Source organism: Phyllostomus hastatus, unplaced genomic scaffold, assembly GCF_019186645.2.
Source record: "Phyllostomus hastatus isolate PE091 unplaced genomic scaffold, TTU_PhHast_1.1 phas_scaffold_78, whole genome shotgun sequence".
NCBI lineage: Eukaryota > Metazoa > Chordata > Mammalia > Chiroptera > Phyllostomidae > Phyllostomus > Phyllostomus hastatus.
Genome location: NW_025334041.1, coordinates 114,952,167 through 114,976,640, shown reverse-complemented (window position 1 = coordinate 114,976,640; position 24,474 = coordinate 114,952,167). Strand labels below are relative to the sequence as shown.

The 24,474-nt window shown below is 43.2% G+C and overlaps 1 protein-coding gene across 12 annotated transcripts in view; it reads left to right on the top strand.

The window, feature by feature from the left end:
* The window catches only part of RASGRP3 (RAS guanyl releasing protein 3), a 102,749-nt gene that overhangs the window by 61,346 nt on the left and 16,929 nt on the right, over positions 1-24,474 (top strand). For 10 of the 12 annotated variants that reach the window (XM_045827832.1, XM_045827828.1, XM_045827831.1 and 7 more), the window contains 10 exons: positions 608-803; positions 1,804-1,906; positions 3,695-3,757; positions 4,284-4,415; positions 5,660-5,807; positions 7,171-7,344; positions 7,723-7,839; positions 9,819-10,094; positions 17,250-17,327; positions 22,722-22,838. In XM_045827832.1, coding sequence (XP_045683788.1) covers positions 734-803; positions 1,804-1,906; positions 3,695-3,757; positions 4,284-4,415; positions 5,660-5,807; positions 7,171-7,344; positions 7,723-7,839; positions 9,819-10,094; positions 17,250-17,327; positions 22,722-22,838 — 1,278 coding nt within the window. In that variant the 5' untranslated portion in view covers positions 608-733. The remainder of the gene's footprint in view (positions 1-607; positions 804-1,803; positions 1,907-3,694; positions 3,758-4,283; positions 4,416-5,659; positions 5,808-7,170; positions 7,345-7,722; positions 7,840-9,818; positions 10,095-17,249; positions 17,328-22,721; positions 22,839-24,474) is intronic. The other 2 variants (XM_045827834.1, XM_045827837.1) reach the window with 1 other exon arrangement.

The following is a 24,474-nucleotide window of genomic DNA, read 5'->3' as shown; positions in this document are numbered from 1 at the left end:
AGTCAGGGCACATGCCTGAGTTGCAGGCCAGGTCCCCAGTGGGCAACCACACATTGATGTTTCTCTCCCTCTCTTTCTCCCTCCCTTTCCCTCTCTCCCTAAAATATATATAAATAAAATCTTTTAAGAAATTATTTTAAAAAGAAAAATATAATAGCATCCCTATTGGAGAACTTAGGCAAATAAGATTTTTTAATGATATTTTGAACATTTATATGATCACAGAAGAAAATGGTCATAAATATATTTGCCCTTTAAAATTTATCTTCCTCTATATGCCCATAATAATATTAATCCAAATATTGTTTATGATATCCTTAGATGTTTTATCACTTAAAAACATGAAGAAAATATTTCCAAAAATTTTCAGCCACAAAATGGGATGGTGTGTAACAGAGAACATCCCTGTGGGCTCAGAGCCCCTTACATGACAAGGGACAGCTCCACAAGCCATCACAGGGGTTGATGCAGTCTCTGTCACCTTGATACTTTTCTTGTAGGATGATATAGTCAATGAAAGCCATTATCATTCTTGGACAGGAATGTGATGCTTTAATGGGGTCTGTACTCTAGTCTGATAACTTTCTCTTCTTGTTTTTTTTTTTAGAGTCTTGAAGTATAACTAAGGACAGAGACCACCACTGGGAACAAGCATCACCAACTTGCATGGTTATGGAGATGGTCCGTCTGATGCTGACAATGTTCCTAGTTCTTTGACAACGGCTGAGCAACCATGGGGTCCAGTGGACTCGGGAAAGCAGCAACCTTAGACGAACTGCTGAGCACTTGCATTGAGATGTTCGGTATGATCCTTTTTTCCTCTCCATATGTCTTGTTATTATCACTCCCTTTTATTCAAAGCCAAGTGTTGCTGTAGAACAGAATTCAGTCTTCATATCTTGGTGTTATTTAAGACCTTTTTGATTGACCCAATCTGTCTCCCCAGTACCAGTGCTCTCTTCATTTCCTTCCCTTTACTGCCCACAACTAATACACTAGCTAGACTGTCCACTTAATGTTTCTGGAACATTCCCTGCATCTTTCTACCTGCATGCCTTTATCACACCCATTCACTGAACTTCTGCTTCAGGGTTCATCTCAGATGTCGTCTCCAATGTTCATAATGCCATTCCTAATCTCCCCCACCATGAATGTTCCCTCCACCCTTCCACAGTCCTTTGTAACTTTCTTATGGCACACGGTATATGCTGCTGTGATCATTTCTTGGTCTTTGGCTTAGACAAGTGTGGGTTGCACAATCTGCTGCATTCTATATTTGCATGTATGTCTTATATCTCCTACTAGGGTATAGACTTTACAGCTATCTGCTTCTGTTATTTATGTTTCCACCTCAGCATTTTGGATTATTTCTTGCACACACAGAGTTACACAGGAGTTGTGTGTTGAACTGGTTTTATAGGAAGGGTTAAACCAGAATAGGGTTGCCAGGTAGAATACAGGATGATCAGTCAAATTTGAGTTTCAGATAAACCACATTTTTAGTATAAGTGTGTCTTAAATAATGCATGGAATATACTTACACTAGAAAATTATTTGTTGTCTACCTTAATTCAAATTGAACTAAGGGTCCTGGATTTTTATTTGCTAAATTCTGGCAACCTTAATCCAGAGGAAGGGTGAAACCTACCCACTTAAGTTGCAAGAAAATACCAGCAGAAATAGGAGGAGAATGATAATAGAGTCTATGAGAAATTTTTAACACTAATGTCTCTCTACTGATATTAGAAAAAGAGAAAAGTACTGTTCCTTCCTCATCCCTCATTTTATTTTATATTTTAACAGATGACAATGGAGAGCTGAATAACAGCTGTTTGCCAAGAATAGTTCTACTGATGCACCGATGGTATTTATCTTCCACTGAACTGGCAGAAAAACTTCTCTGCATATATCTTTTCAACTACTGTGTGATTTTTACAGTCATAAATCAAGTTCTATGTTTATGCAGATAGAGTATCTAACCAAAGCCAGTAAATTGAGATGAATAAATAATCTTCCTTCAGTTATCCAACTGTTTTATAAATATATTTAGATATCTAGACAAACCATCTGGGTGATGGGCCAAATAGCTGACTATCCATCTGGATGTTTTCACTCTACTTAAAAGTAATCACTACATTAAAATGAATCAGGGGCCGCGGGCTGAGTGTCTCTAACCTGTCCTAAACATTTCTGCTGTTAGCACAATAAAAGAAGATTTAGCACCAATTCAGGGCCTAATTCATTCCTTTGAGAATGGCAAAATGGTGGGCCTGGAGGATGTGATTTAGACATTTAGAAATGCCAGCCAAAATAATATGATCTGGCTCAGGTACAAACACCACCTAAGTTTTTATATCTTCCCTTAACTGGCAAGACACAGAGAACATTCCAGCAGATTTATTATAATTTGTGGATTGATGTTAATTTTAGATTTCCTTCTGACATAAGAGAGAAAAGTTAAAAACCCCATTCTATATGGGCTTTTAGCAGTTCATCAACGTTGTACATAATGCGGTCCTAAAAGGTGGTTGAAAGCCAAATGACTGAAAATGGAAAATAGTATCACATTTGTTATGAGGCTTCATTGCCCAGCATCTAATGTTTACTATATAGTCGCTAACGTTGGCTCCTGCAGGCTCTGCCTGCTTCAAGCCCTGGGACCCCGAAGATGAGTGAGAAGCTGTACAGGGTAGGAGAGGTGGAGAGGGGCTGGGCCCATGGGGTGTCATTGGGGCCAAGTAGGGCTTCCCCCTGCTCACTTCAAGCTTCCCCTGCTTTCTACTGCTTCCCTCCACCCTCCCACAACCTCTGGACAGAAGGGGATGGCAGAGATGGCAAGGGGACAGTCACCCTGAACACAGGTCCCTGGAAGGGAGCCAGATCCTGTTTCCCAGTGGTCCCGGGGTCCCACGGGTCCCACTATTGAGGGTAGTGCACAGGGAAGGATGGATGGAACTGACTCAGTCTGGTCCCTCCTCAGGGTCCAAACACTGTCCAAAGAATGTGCCCCAAGCTGCATTCTCATCATTAGTATGTCCGCTGACAATATGAAACACAAATTAAAGTGGATATTTAGACAGGCAAGGTATAATATCTGAAAGTACAGATTGTATAATATTAAATTGCCTGTGAATTGAGGTTTCTTTAGATTCTCCTCCCTTTAGATCATTTGCTACTGCGGACCCAGGGTGCCTGGCCTATAGCAGGAGCTCAGTACCTATTTGTTGAAAAGAATAAAATAGATGAGAATAAATTGCAACACACCCTTTGTATTAATATACCAGCAAATGACTTTTTCAAATACTAAAGAAATTAGAGCACATATATAAGGCATTCATTCTAAATACAAAAAGATGTTTGGCTAAAATGGTGCCTCTTTGCACTACCAATTTTAAATTATCTCTAGCTGGTAGTGTATTTGTAATTACAGCTGACAGTCAATACTTGGTAAGTGCTCAGGAAGGTCAAAAATTTTATAAGTGGCTTCTCTTCCCGACCAAAACAGGACAGCCCAGGGCAGTCAATTATTCAGTGTGGACGTCACGAGAACCCACTCCTCTCCCCATTCACACGCCCACATAACCCAGTGTCCCCGCTATGGTCCTCTTATCGGAAATTCATCCGCACTGATCAAACAGCCTCAGGTAAAGGTGGAGGAAACCAAGTGCAAGGATTTTTCCTTTAACTAGTGTACGTATCGAAATGCCAGTGGAGAAAGCTGTGATGAATTTCGATTAAAGATCTCCTACTTCATGAGGTAAGTATACTTACACATTTAATTTTCTGGTACTTTCTGTTTCTGGAATGGTTGCCGCTTTCCTTTCCCCCAAGCAGCAGACCCGGTTTGACAGTAGAACGAGTTCAGATTCCATTTTATCAGTTTTGCTAACACGTGCTTTCCTCCGTTCCTGGGAGTAGCATTTCTCTTTCCTTGGGACTAGAGCTCTCAAGCAGTGGTCAGCGTGATTAGGGAATGAAACCAGCTGTTAGAGTAAATTCTTTTGTTCCACCTTCTCACCATACACATTCCCAGCTACATGCCATGAGTTGAAAGAAGGGTTTCCTTCCGGAGAGAGTGGGAAAGGGGCTCAGTGTGGGAGTGGACGTGGGTCCTTGACTGAAGGGAAAGAGTGAGACTCGATGTGATGGGTGGGGGATGGGAGATTGCTAACTGGGGGCAGGGTCCTGGCTTGTTTGTTAAATTTAATCTTTGAAGTGACACTATAGTTTACAGAGAGGTTCATCTTAAAATCAGGCCGTCAACACTATTTGATGCCTTTCAGGTACTGGATTCTCAAATTTCCTGCGGAGTTCAATTTGGACCTTGGGTTGATCCGTATGACTGAAGAATTCCGAGAAGTAGCTAGCCAACTAGGATACGAGAAACATGTCAGCCTCATCGACATTTCCAGCATGTAAGAGTGGCTCAAGCTTCAAACACCATGAGTCTGCTGTTTGGGGGAGGGAGTGGTGACGACCCCGCTAGACCTCCATCCATACTATGTCAGCATCAAGCGGTGCTTCTTGGAGAAAGTCTTGCTGCAGTGAGCACCATCACACATAAGTCCATCTCACCAGGCTTCAGTTTATTTGTAAAGTGAGGATAGTAGCTTTCTCACAGGGTTATCAGAGCATCCAGTAAGCACATAAGATAGCATGTGAAAGCCTTTGGCACATAACAGATGCTCAGGATATCAGTATTTACTAAAATCTAGTTCATGTTTCCTATGCCCTGTCACTCACTGTGGGCTGTGGATCGGCAGCACGGCATCACCTGGGGGCTCAGCAGAAATTCGGACTCTCGGGCCCCACCCTACGCCCGCTGAATTGGAAACTGCATTTTAATAAGATCTCCAGATGACTCATAAGCTCATTCAAGTTCAAGAAGCCCTGTCCCATGGGCATCTGAGGCCATCCTGAGGATGTATAAATGTTGATCATAGTTGTGCCATGAACTGGTTAGCTCAGTTTTTAGGAACATGGTGCTAATTAGGCTAGCATTTTATATCATCCAGTTAACTTTGCGCAGAGAAAACTATTTAATGACCCTGAGTATAAGTTTCCATCATGCAAATACATGCTCTTGTGTCCTAGGCATTCTTACTCTAGCCAATTTTTCTAGAATAGTTCTTCAGGAGTGATTAACAGTGAGTGATCCAGGAATCACTAGTGATGTAGCTAAAAGTACAGATTATTCAGGTTCATTCCCAGTAAATCAGAATCACTAGAAGTGAGGTCTAGGCCTCTGTATTTATAACAGAATTTTCAGATTATCCATTTCTTGCTGAAGTAGGAGAACCACCAGTTTCTAGTGGTTCCCATGTACCTTAAATCACTATCTATACATTGATAAACTCTCAAGTTTATATACCTATCCCTGACCTCTTCCTTATGACCCAAATCTTACTGGCCACAAGAATGACCAAGTAAGGGATTCTAAATGGACCAGTGCAAACCCACCCTGTCTGGAAAAACAACCTGAAGTTTATGTTCTATTGGCGATGGGTCAGTGGTTTTCTCTTCAAATATGCAGGACAGGGCGTATATTTAGCGCAAGCCCCTGGAGGCAGGCCAAGAGTTACAAAGTCAGTAGGTTAATAACTTGCATTGAGTGAAACGAGCTTTCGGCAAACTGACCAGACTCCCTGTTCGTTTATAGACCTTCCTATGATTGGATGAGAAGAGTCACACAGAGGAAAAAAGTATCCAAGAAGGGAAAAGCCTGTCTGCTGTTTGACCATCTGGAGCCCATTGAATTGGCTGAGCACCTCACTTTTCTGGAGCATAAATCTTTCAGAAGGATCTCAGTAAGAAATTTGACATTTATTCTTCCAAGGATAACAACCACCACGCCAACTTTCCCAAGAGCCGCGTTTTCATGCTCTAAAGTGTTGGCAGCCTCTGTCACTGTGCTCCATTGGAAAAGTGCCCTTAATTCACGGGACAATCCCTTTCAACCAAAAATAAATATTATCCTGTCTTTATAGTATGGCTCAGGAGCTACATTTCTGTTGCTATATTTTCAATGGCCCCTTTCATAGGATTAAAGCATGATTTTCTGAATACGCAGTGGAGATTTAACCATTCAAGGTTTATTTAGCTCCGTTGACCTCTCCCAAGTGAACATGTTTTGCTAGGTGCTTTGTTTGGGGGGGAAGAAACATTTATTTAGGCTGGGATGTGTATAAATGCCTACTTATGGGTGGAGGTTGAAAATAGGAATTGCAGGCTTTCAGGGGAATCTCAACATTAGCATGTTTGTTCCCAGGGATGGAGAATCTGAGTTAAATTTTCTTTCCTATTGTGTCTCGATAGCATTCCTTCTCCAATCCCTCTTCTTCCTTCTGACTGTGCTCCCTTACTCGCTACCTACTCACCACCCACTTGTGATGACCATCTTTCCACAATGGTCCACAAGCAGCCTTTGCCTTTCGCTCTCCAAGAGCTGGGGCTGTCACTGCTCCTTCTTTTCCAAGATGCCAGGGAATGGATTACATTATTCCTCGCAAAGAAGAACCTGAGGTTCTCAAAGACGGATTCTTTTCACTAAGTAATCCTACTTGGGGGGCCCTTACTGACTCCCCACAGCAGGCGATAAGATGGAAGCTCATTAAGTATTTGATGACATCTGTGCTGACTTCCTGAAGGTGTATCTGTTTACTAAAGAGCTGTCTCACTTCAATGACTATTTTTTAAAACAACTTGATAAATGTGGAATCATTATATTCATACTCATTTCCTTTTTAATGTATGCCATTGTATCTGAAACTTGCCTCACCATTGGAATCACCAGTCGTGGTTCTTCCTCTGGAGATACTGACTGACCCTTTAGGTCTGGGGTCTTCCCAGAAACCACCATTTCGCCAATGCCCTAGGTGGATATTGTCATCCAGCAACTTAGGGTTCAGTGGAATGTGTCTTGGAGTCTTACCCCTTCCTCGCCCCACCAACACTGCCTTGTGTAATAAGTGTGTCTGTGTTGAGGAGTAAAATGCAGCAAAAGAACATGCTAGAGGTACATTTAAACTTATAAGATGCCATTAAAATATGAAATGAAGAAATTGTTATGCTGCGATAAAACAATATCTCACCTCTTTCGTGCAACATTCTGATTTCTGATTTTGCAATTGCTTCATTATAATTCAGACTCTCTGAACCTTCTTTCACTAGTTCACCGATTACCAAAGCTATGTCATCCATGGCTGCCTGGAGAATAACCCAACCTTGGAGAGATCTATTGCTTTATTCAATGGAATCTCTAAGTGGGTCCAGTTGATGGTTCTTAGCAAACCAACCCCCCAGCAAAGGGCAGAAGTCATCACAAAGTTTATCAATGTCGCCAAGGTATGTATTAGACCGGAGTTCTTCAACTTTTTTTTAGATATTCACTCCCTCCACTGAAAAAGGTCATTGAGGAAATTTGTGGTTCATAATATAAAGGACAATTAAACTACTCATAAATGTCTAATGCACAAATACTTCTCTCATGCAAGAAGATTGCTTTTAGTTGGCATACCTAAAAGCACTTAATGTAGCTATTTTTTTGTGAAATGATTGATATGTTTTTCTAGTTGATTTTATTTGCATTTCACTTAAACTGATATTATTTTTCCTAGGTCCTCCTTGTTATTAAATTGCATATACATTTAGTACTTTCAGAAAGCTCAGAATAATTCAAAAATTGTTACAAAGTATTGATGTTAACATTTTTTTTTATTGTAGAAGCTCCTTCAGCTCAAAAATTTTAACACCCTGATGGCAGTGGTGGGGGGCCTCAGTCACAGTTCCATTTCGCGCCTCAAAGAGACCCATTCTCACCTTTCTTCAGAAGTTACAAAGGTACAGTGGATCTGATCGTAATCCCAAGTAAAAAGTTCCCTTGTAAACTGTTTCAGGGTAGGATGCGCTTCACAAGTGTCACTCAGAGGGGAAGCTGTCTTCTGAGATGATGGGAGCTTACACGTGGTGGGCAGAGTAGGAAGGGAGTAGACACGCCCCCGGAAAACGGGTTGGAGGTGGTAACAAGGGTCCTAGTAGGAACCCCTCCATCACCAGTGCAGAGTGTAGTTGTAAATGCTCAACAAGTGTGTCTTTGGTGCTTCCTGTGTGATAGGCACTGTGATATGCACAGGGTATAAGGCAAATGAGACAGAAGTCTCTCCTATCCTTCCTCCCTCCGATGGAGTCATGGAACGCCTGCTCTATTTACGGTACTGTGGTCAACTCCGCAGGAGGTGCAAGGGAAGGGGCCTCGTATAGATCTTCTGTAGATTTATCGCTGATTGGTCAAGAATAAAAGTATTTAAATATTTAAATGATCATTTCCCAAATCAAACTTTCTGTCATGTTTATTTCCAGGCCATTATAATAATATTTTTCCATACTGAACAAAAAGCAGCATTTCATCCTTATGAAAAGATTTTCTAGTAAGAGTATACTCTGCTGTATCAGTAAGGACAATTTCAGCTGTTTTTTAAGACTCTTGAAATTGCTTAAACAATAAGGAAATGGATCATCTTCCACATACCTGGAAGTCCAGAGGCAGGGCTGCTTCAGGCATGGTCTGATCAGAGCTCTGCCTCAGTTGCTCTGCCTTCCTCTGGGTATCGGTTTTTGTTTTGTTTCATCAGACTGGTTTCCCTCTTGATTGGGCTACCTGCAGAAAAGTATGCTTTCTTTTTCATGAAAGGTAGGGACAGAGAAAACTCTCCTCAACCCTCTCCCTATAGAATTAAAGACCTTTTTTTTTTTAAAGACAGACTGGACCATCTCAAGTAACATGCCCACTCCTGGATCAGTAACAGTTGCCAGAGGAATACAATGTACTGATTGGCTTAACTCTGTGTTTCTGAACCAATCACAAACCAGAGGGCTGGAATTATGATGATGGGAATCAGAACTCACTCTTGGACCTAGAGATGGAAACAGCTCCATCTCAGTTATATGGGCTGCTTCGGGAAAGAGTAGACTGATCAAAATTAGGGTCTATTTGGAAGGTCTGGTTGCTGTTAGACAACCAACAATAACTTGTCCATATAAACAGGAGGATGTAAACCACAGAAGCATTGCTGTCCGACCTCAAACACTGCACTCATTCCAAGTATGATGGGGCTCAGTATGGGTCTCATTTTCCTTTAGCTTTGTACTGAATTTCAAGTAAAGAGCAAGACACATTTTAAATTGTTGAGAATAATATGAATTCAACAGAGGCTCAAAGAGGCTTGGAACCACCCGTGTGTCTTAAAAAATTACTGATTTGAACTCCTCTTTCTGACAGAAAAGGAAACTGAGGCCCTAAAAAGTGAAGTGAGTTACTCAAGTTCACCCTTCTAGTTAGTGGCAGAGTTCAAAAGCACAGCTATCTCAACCCCTCCGTGTGACTTTTCCTACCCCATTGTGTCCCAGATTAACCTTCAAGAAATACCTCAAATGCAACTCTCTTGGAATAACTAGGATGTTTTAATACACTGCATACTTAAATATTATACAATATATGCTTGTATTTGTGTGCTGTAACAGTTTCATTAATTGCAGAATACTTAAATACACATGATATTTAAATCCCAACATCCCTATTAGTTAGGCAGAGGGGTGGGCTATTTGCGAGTTGTACCCGAATGGAACAGGCTGTCCAACTCGTAGCCAGGCCTACTACATGTTTCTTTCTTTTTCCTGTTTAAAATTTCCTTGCAACAACATTAGTGCAATTGATACTTCTCTCAGTAGCCGAGGAATTTCCTAGACACACACACGGCAGGCTTGGGGGGTGGGCAGATGGGAAGGCCATCTGAAAATTCTTCTTTTTCATCTGTTCCCAGAACTGGAATGAAATGACAGAGCTCGTCTCCTCCAATGGCAATTACTGCAATTACCGCAAGGCCTTTGCCGACTGCGATGGCTTCAAAATCCCCATCCTTGGCGTGCACTTGAAAGACTTGATAGCGGTCCATGTCATTTTCCCAGACTGGACGGAGGAGAACAAAGTGAACATTGTGAAAATGCACCAGCTCTCCGTCACCCTGAGTGAACTGGTCTCCCTGCAGAACGCCTCCCACCACTTAGAGCCCAACATGGACTTGATCAACCTGCTCACGGTGAGTCCCAAGGACTGGGGTTTGTGCTGATGACTCTTCTGCACCTTGCGTCCCAGGGGATGCAGGAGGATCTGTACCTGCAGTTCCCGGGGTGGGGGGGGGGGTAGGGAGGAGGTTGCATTCGGGGTCAGCAGGAGAGGAGAAATCTCAAAGGCTGCGGGGAGGGGACCCCATACCCAGAACCACGTGACTTAAGACTTTAATGTTAGAACAAACAAATCTCCCTTTGCTTTGAGGAGCCCAGTTTCCACCCCTGCAGCTCCAGTGTCTAGAGTTCTTAGATAGGCCCTCTAGAGCTGTCTTTAGTCCCTTACTCTCCTTCATCACACTCAAGTAATTAATCACCTCCTCTGTATGTCCTCAACTCATCTGCTTCTCTTCATCCTCACTGCACGGCTGTTGTGGAGGCCTGGAGTGATGCAAGGGCCTCCTTTGTGGTCTACCCCTCCCTGCCAGCCTCTCCACACCCCGAGATGCAGTGCCCAGCCTGGCACAGGAGGCCTTTCACGACTTCCTTTCTGACCCTCCGGCTGGCCTTGCTGGTCATCGCCCGGTCCCACACCACAGCTGCCTTTGAGGATCAGTGGCCTTCTTCTACTTTCCACCACAAACTGCTGCCTTCTGCTTCCTGGTCCTGCACTTTCTTGGAAAACCTCCTCCCTCCCCAGCCCTGTGACTAGCCCCAATTGAAAAGTTTCTATCTTTCTGGAGCATTCTCTGTCCCTCCCCTCCCCAAAGCACTAAGTGCATCTGTCGCATGTGTTGCCTTTGCACTCTGTGCTTTCTTACTGTAGGAAGAGTCACTGGGCAAGAGATTTTTTTCTGTTACCTGACTTACACATCACACGCCCCAGAACCTCTCACAAGACGTGGCCTATTTAGGAGCTCAACAGGTGAATTAAATGTTATATTTAGGAATGAAGGAGGTCAGACAAAAGTTTACTTACTATTCATATTTTGGGGCACTTGTGACACACACCTTTAGCTGGTATCCAGATCCCAGCACCTTTAGACACAACAGGTGTGTAGAAGAGAACTTGTCCCATTGGCTACCTCTTGGTCAGGGGGACGAAGCAGAACCAGATTGTCTCTCCCTCGCTTAACAAGTGGAGAAACAGCTTCCCTGTTTAGGTTTATAGCATCGGAAACTTGGCTGCAACACTGAATTGACTCTTTTCCTTTAATGACCATGGCAAATAAAAGCAGCACCTTTTCTGAAACTCTTGGAGCCCAACTCCCCCAGGACCGTCACCCTGGAATTGAATGTGGTTCCTAGACCTTCTCATTAACTGACTGTTCCTAGAGCACATAATTGTTTACCAAAGGAGAGAAACCCTAAGTGTACAAAACGATGCCATCTGCACCCTTAGTATAAAGCAGAAGTGGCCAACACACAGAAACACAAATCTCTTGGGGTTGAGTTTATGTGACAAACAATAAAAACACAGACATTCTCTATTGGGGGTGGGGGGGGACCTCACAATAATCCAGGCACCTGTATTCATTAATCATTTGCCATGTAAATCTGTTTCCATGAATAAGTGCCCAGACTGGCTGCTTGAAAGAGACTGTAAACCCGCAAACACAGGTGATGTCTGCAGAGCAGCCCAGTTTCACATGCCCACGACCAGGCCGTCTTCATGGTGTGGAGGAGGAGGGCACAGAGCAGAGGACAACACAAGACAATGCCTCACCCTGACAACAGATAGTGATGGGGCAGGGAAATTATGTCTGAGTTAAAAGTGCAGCAAGCAACATCACGACAGGTCTTTATAAAGAGAAATATTGAAGGGTGTGTGAGTGAAACTTTTGGAATGCAAATCGAAAATCCGAACTGTAGCAATAAAAGCTAAGAAAGAACTCTTTTTGCTGGGAAGAAAAGAAAAAAGGAAAAGGTGCCAGCTCTTTCTCTCTGTCTCATGTGGAAGGGAAATCTAGACGCCACCACACACCATAGTTAGTAATGACCGTATTACATAGCATCAGGTAGCGTCAAGCTCCTGCCTAGATGGAAGATCTAGCTTTGAGCCCCGCCTCCACAATTACGAATTTTGTCTCCTTTTTAACAAGCCTTGACTTTGGATTTTTCCAAAAGGATTTTGGGCTCGTGTGTGAGGTCTCTTCCAGCTCTAAACTTCTAGGACTCTAGGTGTGAGGAATGGTAGAATCTTGGGAATAGGGAACCAAGTGTCAATGTGCTTCTGTGATTGCAGCCCGGAGACCCATTAGGACAGCACGGTCCCTCACATGAACACAGGTCATCAGGCCAGTTTCTATTGAAAGCCAAGATGCTTCCTCTCTCTTCACAACCAAGGAGAAAGTTCAGTGCACTGGGATTTCCATTCATTCCTCCTGGCCACAGGCAGGTGAACCTCCCCAGAATGAGGATCGAGGATATTCCCGTGAAGTATCTGCTAGAGCCCAGTGGGCATTTCACGACACACCTACCTGTTGGGACTGAAACTGTAGGATTCACTGCAGTGACCCAAATGCATGTGAGGGTGTCTGTAAGGCCATCATTTAAAGGGCAATTCATTTTGTCCGTAGACTAGATTAAGTTTCTGCCTGAGGTGACCCGTTTGCATGGCCGACATATGATTGACAGCCCTGGAAGATAGAAAATGAAAAGACCTGAACTATTCAACAATTACCAAATGCCTACTCTGTGCACTAGGCTGCATAGTGTTGCATGAACTTACTGTAATGATTGATTACAGTTCTCACAGCACTCTTCATGTACATTTTCTTGGTAGACTCTCACAGGCACCCTGTGATGTAGCGCCCGGGCCAGGTGGAGAGTGTAACATCACCCCTGACCCTTCCTATTTTACAAATGAAGAAGCAGATTTATAAAGGACAAAAGGCTTGCAAATGGCAAAATTCTAAACTCCAGCTTGGGTTGGTCTCTCTCTCTCTCTCTTTCAGACATGTGTTCTGTAATGTGGCAATACTGTTGGCATTTATTTTATTTTGCACCTGTAGAAATTAAGTCATCTTTCTCTCCTTCTTCATGGGTATATGAAGGAGGACTTGGTTGCAGAGCACAAGCTGTGAGGGCAGGGGCTGTGTGTGCCGGTTTTGTCACCATCACTTTGGCCCCTGACTGGCCCTGCACACACGCAGGGAGGATGCAATGTCAATGACCCGTCGTGGTTCAGATCGTTCTCTTCGGGAAAGATCTGGAGAAGAAAATTTTTTTTTATTGTGATCCCAAGTCACATACCAGGAGCTTTGAAAGCTCCTTGTTTCATGCATACAAAATGATCTGATTCTTTTCATAATATTTTTAGATCTATCAGTTACTTTTACCACTTTGGGTATATGCAAATAACTGGAAAGCCCCTGTATTTTTTTACAGTCTCATAAGAAAAATAGAAGAATAACTGCAAAAATGGTGAGTGGAGATAGTGTGATGACTGAGTGTGTTTTATGTTCCAGCTCCCCACTCCAGGCCACGCAGGTCGTACTGTCCGCACAGAATCCACGGCCATCTTTGCCAGTAGGCTTGGATGTAAATGCGGCAACCTGGAACAGGGACTGAGAACATTTTTCAGAAACAACCAAACTGAAAGATGTTAGACATCAGCAAATATTCTTGAAATCCCATTGACGAGCTGCCTGTATTACAAAAAGCGGATAGGAAGTCGGACAGGTCATTTTGTACAGGGCTGTAAAGCCCAGAGGAGATTGCAAAGAGCAAGTGGGATCGCAGCTGGGAAAGCAGAGCATGGACGGGGGTGGGGAGGACCCAGAGGGCAGCCCCCTGTTCATTAATGAGCCCGGTGATGTTGGCTGCTGCACTGACTAGAAAGCAAACCCTGCTGTCCTCATCGTGTGACCCTCTAAACAAACCCCACTGGGCACACATTAGCTCATTCAATCCTCGCCACAGTCTGGGGAGGGAGCTTTTATTTGTAAGTCCAATTTTATACATCAGGAGACTCAAGCAAGTTGACAACTTGCCCAGGTTCCCAGCACCACTGATAATGGAGAGCGAACATTGAGAGGAGATAAAAACGTTTCCATCATAAGCTCAAATATCTGCCCATTTCACACAGGAGCATGCACGAGGGTGTCCTTTGACTTTTCCTGTGACCTCCCCTCCTTAGTGTGTGGCTTACTTGAACTTCTGGTTGGACGTCTGGTGCTGCTGTCAACTCCGGGAGATGCCAGCGCCAGTCCTGTTTACAGGCTGCGCCAGGAGGACAGGAACGTGCTCATCGAAGTCCAGATTAACTCTTCTAAAAAATAGTTTATTGTATTTATTTTTTTAAATTACAGTTTACATTCAATATTATGTTTTATTAGTTTCAGGTGTACAGCATAGTGTTTAAATAGTCGTATACTTTACAAAGTGTTCTCCCTGATATTTCCAGTACCCAGCAGGCACCATACATAGTCATTGCAATGTTATTGAGTATGTAACTCTCAACGACAAGGAATTCAGAAGGAAGGTGTTTTCCTTCCACGTATGGAGCATTTGCAGTGGAAGGCAGCACGCTGCGACAGAGATGCCGGAGGTGGAGGAGCTAGGTGCACTGCCCGCTTCCACCAGGCGTGGGGACTAGCAGGGCCTCCTTGTGTGGGACTGACCAACTGGTGAGCACCTGCCCCCAGCGGATGTGTTGTGCTGGTCTCACAAGGAATTATAAATTTCTTTGTGATTAGTGCCAGTGTTCAAAAATTGGGTAGTCATATAAAATTCCAGGGTTTTGACTTCTTTTAGTGAGAAGGTGACAATGGTCGCATGGACAACAGTTTGCCCAAGCTCCATCGTGGTAGGGCCCCCCATTCATTCGAGACCACACCGTTGCCTATTGCTTCCCTGTCCCAGAGACCCATGGTCAGATTCCACTCATGAACACAAATGTTCCTTGTTGTCTGCCTGACGAGGACTGCCCCCCAAGTCAATTACATTGGCAAAGACCTGGTTTTCAAATAAGACATTGTTAGGTCAATATCACTATCAAAATATCCCTTTTGGGATCACCCAAGTTGATTCATGGAATTTCCTGGGTTATTAAAGATTGTTGGCCCATCCTGTGCAATGTATCTAAACTGAATTATAGTACCAGATAACATTACAGGTGGGAATGAGGCTTGTGGGTCATCCACTATCATGTGTAATTGGTAAACTATTTAATGTCCTCTTGAAAAAAAATCTCTTTCAGGAATCCCACTTCACTCTTTTATATAATGGCTGGTTTCTTTAGGCATTAGTTTGTGACAGGGGATGGTTCCCTCTGCAAAAAGGCAAAGCCCCTAGAGGTAAGAGTGGCTGCTGTTCAGGCGAAGGTGGATACAGGGCACGTTCTTTGTGAGCAGGACTTTCGTGATCAGAAATAATGCTGGGGCAATTCTATAGTAAAGTCATTTTTTTCTTATGTTCAGAAAAAACCTTTAAGTTACAAAGTCTAGATAAAGCAATACATGACATGATGTATGAATTTTTAAAAAAGATTTTATTTATTTATAGACAGAGGGAAAGGGAGGGAGAAAGAGAGGGAGAGAAATATTGATTGGTTGCCTCTCTCAAACCCCCAGCTGGGGACCTGGCCTGCAACCTAGGCATGTGCCCTGACTGGGAATTGAACCAGCAACCTTTTTTGGTTCCTGGGATGGCACCCAACCCACTGAATCACACCAGTCATGGCTGATATATGAAATTCTTCATTTAAATGTTGTATTTAGTAGCTAGAACAGTGACTAGAATGGTCCCTGGCACATATTAAGTGATTAAGAAATATTTGTTGACTGAATGAATGATTAAAAATGACAGTTTATAATGTCAAATTATTTTTTAATTGAACTAGAACAAGATAAATCCTTGAAAGACATTTTTTGATTCTGAATTTCTTCTTGCTTCTTCCTCCTTTTTCTCCCCATCACTCCACATGCATAGACATGAAGCTGTTATCTTTAGACATAATATGTTGGAGGAAATTTTCTATGCCTCAATGCTCGAAGAAAGGACGGGCATTTGATTATCTTCAATGTTGATGAAATGGTGTGATTCGTCATGTATGTTAACATTGAAGGGCATGGGTGAGAATTTTCCAGGCTTATTGTAAGAGTCATGACTCTCCTGTTTCAGGTGAATGGGACCATGTGTTTTAGGTTTTCTAGGTGTTATTCATTGTTGTCCTTGCCTACCCTGATCTTTCCCTCCCTCTTTCTGCGTCCAAGTCTGCCCAGTAGGCCTCAATTAAGAAGTTGCTGTGTGAATCAGTCCTGACCATTTCCGTCTTCAGTGATCACCACGCATAATAATAATATTAGCTATAATAGGTGTATTAATAGCAATAACATCAATAATACTAAATTACATTTCTTAGATTCTACCATGTCCCCAGGTCCTATGTGAAGTACTTTACATGCATTATTCCATTTGATCCTGATAAAAATCCAGTTCAGTAGGGACTTTTATGATGGTGCCCATTTTACAGATGTGGAAGGCGATTGTCCGAAGAAAATAGTTGACTCAAGGTCACAGAGCTAACTGGTGGCAGGCTCAGCATTTGAACTTGGACCTCCCCAACTGCAATCCCCTCCCTCATGCTTCACTCTACCTTCCTGAATGATTTGTATAGCACTTAGGGTGGGGCACCTTATTTCACATTTAGCTTGGGTTACCTTTTGTTGATTTGAACATATCTTTTTGTGTTCAGGTCCTATTTATTCCAGAAAACTGTCAGGCCCTTGAGGGTAGGAATGACTTTATACGTTTTTATATCACCAGGACTTAGCACAATGCCCTAAAATAATAGAAACCTAGTAATTTCTCCAGTTCTTCAATCAAACCTCTAAGAAACAATTTATTACACTTACGGGTCTTAATCCATGCATCCGCTCCTGCTTTTTAATATCAAGGATGCCTTATCTCTAGCTCAGTGCTTAGTACTTAGAAGCCGCTGGACAAGTATTATTGGGGAATTGAGTCAGGGGTTCTTGTTGATGCTGGTGACCCCAGGAGACTTAACTTTTTATCTCTTTAATTTCATTTTCCACCCCTGCATGCCATCTTTGTACCATTCTGCATTCAGTCAGATTATTAGACATTGGCTAAAATATTCCATTTGGAAAATATGTCAGCAATTCAGGTAAGTAAATAAATATGAGCCAACATAATTATTGATCCATTCTAATTTGTCGTAGCTTTCCCTGGACCTCTATCACACAGAAGATGATATTTATAAGCTGTCACTGGTGCTGGAGCCTAGAAACTCTAAATCGGTAGGTATTGCTTTCTCTCCCAGGATCAGCCCCAAATCCTGCCGTTCATCATTTACAGTAATCGGCTGTTGCAGTGGTGCTTTATGATCTAAAGACTGAAGAATTTACAGATCTATATTATTCCCTTTTTAGCAACGAAACACCTCAGCCCTGGCAGTTAGAGCATTATTTCTTTACATAGACTAATAGGGAAGAACATCATTTGCAATTACTGTATTTTACTGTTGCTTTTCTGTGGGTTGTGTTGTCTCTGAAAACTCACCTACATATAGGACCAAAAGAAAAACATAACTCATCTTCACATTAGAGATCATCCAGGGGTGTCCAAACTTCTGGTGTCTCTGGGCCACACTGGAAGAAGAAGAGTTGTCTTGGGCCATGCATTAAATACATTGTGACATGTAATCACAAGAAAGAAATCTCAGAATGTTTTCAGTGAATGTACGATTTTGTGTTGGGCCACACTCACAGCCATCCCGGGCTGCCTGCGGCCCATGGGGCACAGGTTGGACACCCCTGGCCTTTCCAGCCTTTTAAAAAAATACCATTCAACATAAAATTAGATTTAATAAATTCTAAATACCCTGATTATAATTCACAAATTTCTCTACTAATGATTGACTCAGCTAGGAGTTTTAATATTACATGAGATAGTGTCTCACTTAATTGATGGCTGACTCTTCATTAAAGAAACATGATCTAATGAGACTGAGGAAAATGCATTACCGAATATGCATTACTCATCAGTTTTAGCAAGTGGACTATATCTTAGGTATATTTTGCAGTAATAAAAAAAGAGCCTGCATCAATTTGAAATTTGCAATGAGGATGAGGTGTGCATGTTAAAGGAAAAAGTGTCTATGTTTGCTTCTTATGCTCATATCCTGAGATCAGTTTTCTTCATAAAGGTCTCATGCTTCTCTCCACACCAGCTGAGCTCTGGGGCACATTGCCAGCTACTCTAGACCCTAAGTCTGTCCATCTGTTAACACCTACTGTGACTCTGCACCATGAGACAGCAAGAGGCAGAATGACTCTGAGTGCTGTTCTCTGGCACTGGGAGGGCAGGAACACGAGTCTGAGTCAGCTGACCTGGTAGCATCTGTTCTTAAAATAGTGAGTGTGGTGGTTCCATCAGCAAGTTCATCTCCTGCCAGTCCTCAGAGGCTGATCTCCTGGGAAGAACAGAGTGGTGTGGGAACATAGAGCAGAGACAAAGGGAGGAGTGGAGACCCAGGCTCTTCCAAGTTATCATGACTAAGAGAGAGCTGGAGAGAAAGGCAAAGCTATTGGAGGGAAAAGAAAAGGAATTTGTAAGCTCTGCCCTCGTTGGAGAGCTTTGATGAGGTGAAACTGGCCGTGGCATGGTTGGCTGTCTTGCACATGCGCACAGGGCATTTCCACATCCGACACCTTCCTTCACTTGTAACTAGGTACCTTCATTGCTATCTGTTAGTTGTTGCATGCCTGGCAGGGCATCATTATGTTATCTCATTAGCTCTGTTAAGGAAACTGAGTCTGGTGGACGTAGGTCTCCAGGAAGTGGGAGAACTGGGATTTGGCCTTGAGCCTGTCAGCAATGCCTGTGTGTTGTCTACTGCAGGGCATTGCCCCTCACTGACCCAACACCCTTGTGGGAGCAGGGTCAGCTCAACCGTTTTAGCACACTTGCCTGATCTGTACTCTTTAGATTTAGTTAAGCTTATTTTCAGGATAAGATTTTCCCAATTTGGGAAGATTGGCAGAAACACAGAAAAGTCATCTTACTTTTTCATAAAAAGACAAACTTTGAAAGCCCCTCCCAAGTGCTAAAACCTCATGAGTCTCTGAAACACATCCTGCAGTCCCTTTCTGTCTCTTGTCTTAGCGGATGCCATGTGATTTTGTGCTCAGTGTCTGATGCGTGTGCATCGCTGGAGAGCGAGCTGCAGTCAGGATTACATTCCTGTGGGCCGGTGGCTTCAGTGTGCTTACCTTTGGTGCTGGCCGACCTAACCCGAACAGTCAGTCTCACTAGGAACTTCTTCATACGTGTTCACAGTGGTCCCTTCGTGCCTCACTAGTTCTTTATGTTTTACTTTCTGTCTCAGATTTTTTCACATGACCTGTAGCTCAAACAAAATGCTCAATAGTCTCTTACAAAATAGTTTAAGTCCAAACAACCTCATAAATATTTATGTTCTAACCACTTAGTACCCAACTGAAAAAAAAAATAATACACATATGTTGAAATAAAAATATTCTCTATTTCATTATTAAATAACCACAGTTACTTACTAATGAATGTGTGTACTTATTAGGCACTGGACAATTTCTTTTTTTTTTTAAGATTTTATTATTTATTTTCAGAGAGACGGGAAGGGAAAGAAAAGAGAGAGAGAAACACTGATGTGTGAGAGAAACATGAATCGGTTGCCTCTTGTACTCCCCCAGCTGGGGACCTGGCTCACAACCCAGGCATGTGCCCTGACAGGGATCAAACTGGCAACCCTTCGGCTCACATTCTGGCATTTAGTCCACTGAAACACACCAGCCAGGGCAGCACTGGACAATTTCTTAAATATTTGAATTGGATCGGATACTGTCAACCTTATTTCTTGTTCCTCGTTAAATTTTTGCTTCAGAAATATATGATGTCATTAAAAGAAATGTAGCACTATCTAATGGGTGACCGGTGAGCTACTTCAAGCTGGTAGTTTATGTGGGCCTGACAAATATTGGGTGTCACTGTACTTCCCTTGGAAGTCTGAAGTATTTTTTGGTACCCCTCTAAGTTCTCTAAGGTACTCCGGGCAGGGTACCTTGCTGAACATTTTGGGAACCATAGGTTTATCCTTCATCAGATGTGGAGGATCCTGGGCCAGCAGTATCCATCCCTGCTGCGGATGCTCGTCGAAACACGAGAAAAACATACACAGGGACAACTGAGTCCTGTGGGGAAATAGGGATGAAACGGCCACTCTCTCTAGTGGAGAGCGCCTTGTCCACCCTCTCTAGTGGACAAAACCTGTTCTACCGCCAGAGCAGGTTTTTATTAAGAATACCGATACAGTTTGCAAATTACAAGTAGTTAGCTTTGAGAGGTGCTGGCAGATCTCCTGCTGGGATACTAAGCCAGAGATTTTGGGGTTTTATCATTTAAAAAGAGTACAGAACTTAAAAACTTAGTTTCGTTTCCTGCCTGTGCCTTCATATTCTAATTAAAGAGCATCCTCCAGCAAGCAGATCTCATAGGATCTTGCATATTCTATGTCTCAGGCCCGATTACCCCCGGGGTCCACCAACTCTGGTCTGGACTTCACCCCTGTTATTTCCGCAGGCCTGAGTTGGGCAGAGGAGACAAAGGCAGCCGGAAGACTTGGATTTCTCAAGGACTCAGGCTCTGACAAAGCCGAGGGGGCAGGGGTTGATGTCGATCACCCCTTCATTTCCACAGCCCGCTGAGTCTCTTCCCTTAGGGAATTCCCACGTGATCGCATCTGTCTTCGATTCATTCTCTTTCCTAGAGAATTGTTACCCATCATTGACTGCCGATCATGCACAGGGACCTAGGCATTAGAACAGGCAGCGTTCATGCCAGGGAAATAAGTTTTTGTTTCCTTAGTGTCTCCTGGTTCAGAGGCCTCTTACTCAGCCATAGTCACAGGCGGTTACAGATTCCTGAGACCAGGCAGGGTGGACCTCAACAATCAAATCAGCAAAATGGAAATTATTAAAAAAAAAACTTTTTTGGATATTTTATTGATTATGCTATTACTGGTGTCCAATTTCTCCTTTCCCTTTATCCCCCCTCCACCCTGCACCCCACCCACCCACCAGCATTCCCCCACCTTAGTTCATGTCCATCGGTTGTACATATAAGTTCTTTGGCTTCTCCATTTCCTACACTATTCTTAATGTCCCCGTCTATTTTATGCCTACCAATCATGCTTCTTATTTCCTGATAACCCGCCACGTGATCTCCATTTCTCTGATTCTGTTCCTAAGCAAATTTAGTTATTTGCTTAGTGTTTGTTTTTGTTTTTTTAGGTTCAGTTGTTGATAGTTGTAAGTTTGTTGTCATTTTACTATTCATAGTTTTTCATCTTCTTCTATTTCTTAGATAAGTCCCTTTAACATTTCATGTAATTAGTGCTTGGTAATGATGAACTCCTTTAACTTGACCTCATCTGGGAAGCATTTTATCTGCCCTTCCAACAAAATGGAAATCTTGATAGAAAGCGCCATAATGTGTGCAGGTGTTTGTGAAAGTGACCCTTCACAGGTGGCAGATAATTTTTGGTCCTTTTGGATGCCAGCAACACCCACCTCACAAAATTCTTAAGGCCTTAAATTAGTACAGTCACTCCTCAATTCCTCTTGCAAAAATGTTATTCCTAATTTAGTATCAAACAAAGAAAAAACACCTGTTGATAAAAGTTTGTGTGTGTACACCAGCCAAAATATTTACATGATGCGGGGCCCCAGGGAGCAGATGAAAGGTAAACAGCACTCTTGGCTGCTCTCCTGACCGGGTTGTGTTTCTCACTTGTGTTGTGTTATGCTTTATCACCAGCATCTTCATGTTAGTAAGTGAAAATGTCTTGCAAGAAGGTGGAAAAACCTGTGTAGAAAGCAATTTCACCGAACAGGGCTAGAGAGACCTAATAATTAGACAGTGAGAAGTGATTAAGTGTATCCAGAGAGATGCCAATATAAGGACATAAAGTTGGTGGAACACTGGTACCCATTTACTGCACACACCTACTAATTTATCACTAATGCCAAATATTAAAGAATGAGGTAACTGGTGTTCTATATATTTTGTATTAAACAAAAGTCTGTATGGATTGTTATGTAGGGGTTTAAGGATGTTTTAGTAATATTTGGGGAACTTGGATAGAATTTTTGTATGGGCTGGAAGAGCAATTATTATTTTTTCTTCTTTTTTATAATTTGTAGTTTTAATTTTTTTAAAGATTTTATTTATTTATCTTTAAAGGGGAAGGGAAGGAGAGAGGGAGAGAAACATCAATGTATGGCTGCCTCTCATGCGCCTCCTGCTGGGAACTGGCCTGCAACCCAGGCATGTGCCCTGACTGGGAATCAAACCTCGACCCTTTGGTTCGCCAGCCCACGCTCAATCCACTGAGCTATACCAGCCAGGGCTTATTTTTTTTCCATTTAAAATAACAGAATCTAGTTTGCTGCTAAAAAAGTACACTATTCCAACATGTATTTAGTTACAGATTAGATTCCATTGACAAAAGGTGCTTGTTTTCAAAACACTGGAGTGCTACCTATATGTGCATTTTTACTGAGATCATTAATATGCAAAATGACTATCTTGGTGTTCCTGGTCCTAATTGTTCAAGGTTGCAGATAAAGTTGAAAACTGTGTGTGCTTTCTGTCAGCAGCCTACCTCCCCCACAACGCCCACCAAGCCCGTGGTGCCCCTGGAGTGGGCTTCGGGAGTGATGCCAAAGCCAGACCCCACGGTCATCAACAAGCACATAAGGAAATTAGTTGAGGTAAGTGGTTGCAGGAGCATTAAGAGTGAGCACTATAAGGCCCCTTTCTCTTTCCAGAATATTCTTTGGTTGCCCAGGAATCAGATGGAGTCCATGAAAACAGCCCTTGGCAGGTAGCAATTTAGCAGACACTTAGCTCTACTGGGCATCAGCCTCTGGGGCAGAACATCCAAAAAAGGCCCCCTTTCTCTGTCTGTCCTCACTTGCCCAAATACTCTCAGTGACTTTTTTAAAAAAGATTTTTTTTTAATTTATTTTTAGAGAGAGGAGAAGGGAGGGAGAAAGGGAGGGAGAGAAACATCAGTGTGTGGTTACCTCTCAGGCGCCCCCTGCTGGGGACCTGGCTGGCAACCCAGGCATGTGCCCTGACTAGGAATGGAACCAGTGACCCTTTGGTTCTCCAGCCTGCACTCAATCCACTGGGCAGCACCAGCCAGGGCGCTACTTTTAATTCCTTTCTGTCTCCAGCGTTTGACACCCCTGTCATTTCCTCTGCACCTGGAGGGGCTGTTTGGGGAATCTACTCATTCAAAACCCACAGAGGTCACGATAACATACCTGGGAGTAGGAAAAAATCCTGTAAGTTGGGTAGCTGCTCTTGCTGTATGCATCTGGGGGTCTGTGAGCCAGCAGCACAATGCCATTTAGGTAAGAAACATCACTTAACGAAGGGCAAGGCTGTCAGAGTTTTCCCTGTAGAAAGGGGAGCGACAGCGTCAATGTGGGGAAAATGGAAGCATTTGCTGGTGACGAGACCAATTCTGTGTCCTTAACTTTCATGCCTGTTTCATCAGCCTCTTCCTCCTTAGTCTCCTCTTGTACAGTTGGAGTCTGTGTTTTCTGGAATATTTGAGACCGCTTCACCTTGAACTTTGAATTCCTTAGCAGCTGCTAGCTGTGCTCGCTGAGATAAATCCTCAATTTTGGCTCTTCCCCTGCCCCGCAGCCATGTAGGTATCAGAAGCTGGGCTCTTGTAGACCTCTGGTTTTGCGATGACAAAGAGGATATTCTTAGATCTCGCGAGAGTGACCTGAGTAACCCCTATAACGTGTGGAAGACCCAGTTTGGACATAGCGTTGCGTGCCTTCTTTTCACTTCGCCTGTTTCGCTTTGCTAGCTGGTTCTTCCTCGGCTCCAGCTGCCGCCGCCGGCTGGGCTTGTTCTGTGGCGGCCTGGGCGGAATCTTGTGCGTCGAGCTCCGGGACTGATCCGTCCCTGTCTCCCTCCGCTCCAGACCCCGGCTCAGCGTGGGGCCACCGCAGCACCTGTCCTCCCGCAAGGGCATTTCTGCGGCTTCCCCGGGCCGCCGAACCAAGGTGGCCGCAGCCTCGGCAGTTCTTAAGACAATTCTGGGCTGCTCTGAAGGCTCTCACTTCTGTTTCAGCTTTAGAATTGGTTTGTTCATTTGAAACATTCCCGCTGGGATTTTGATGGGAATTGCTTTAGAATGAACAAACTAAACTAACAAGCAAAATAGAGACAGACTCATGGATAGATAGTGGCTGACAGCTAAGGGGGTGGGAAGGTTAGAGGGTGGGGAGATGGAGCAAAAAGGAAAGAGGACCCTTGGACAACAGGGTGGTGACTGCGAGGGGGTGGGGGTAGGTGTAAGGGGATAAATGGTATGGGAAAAAT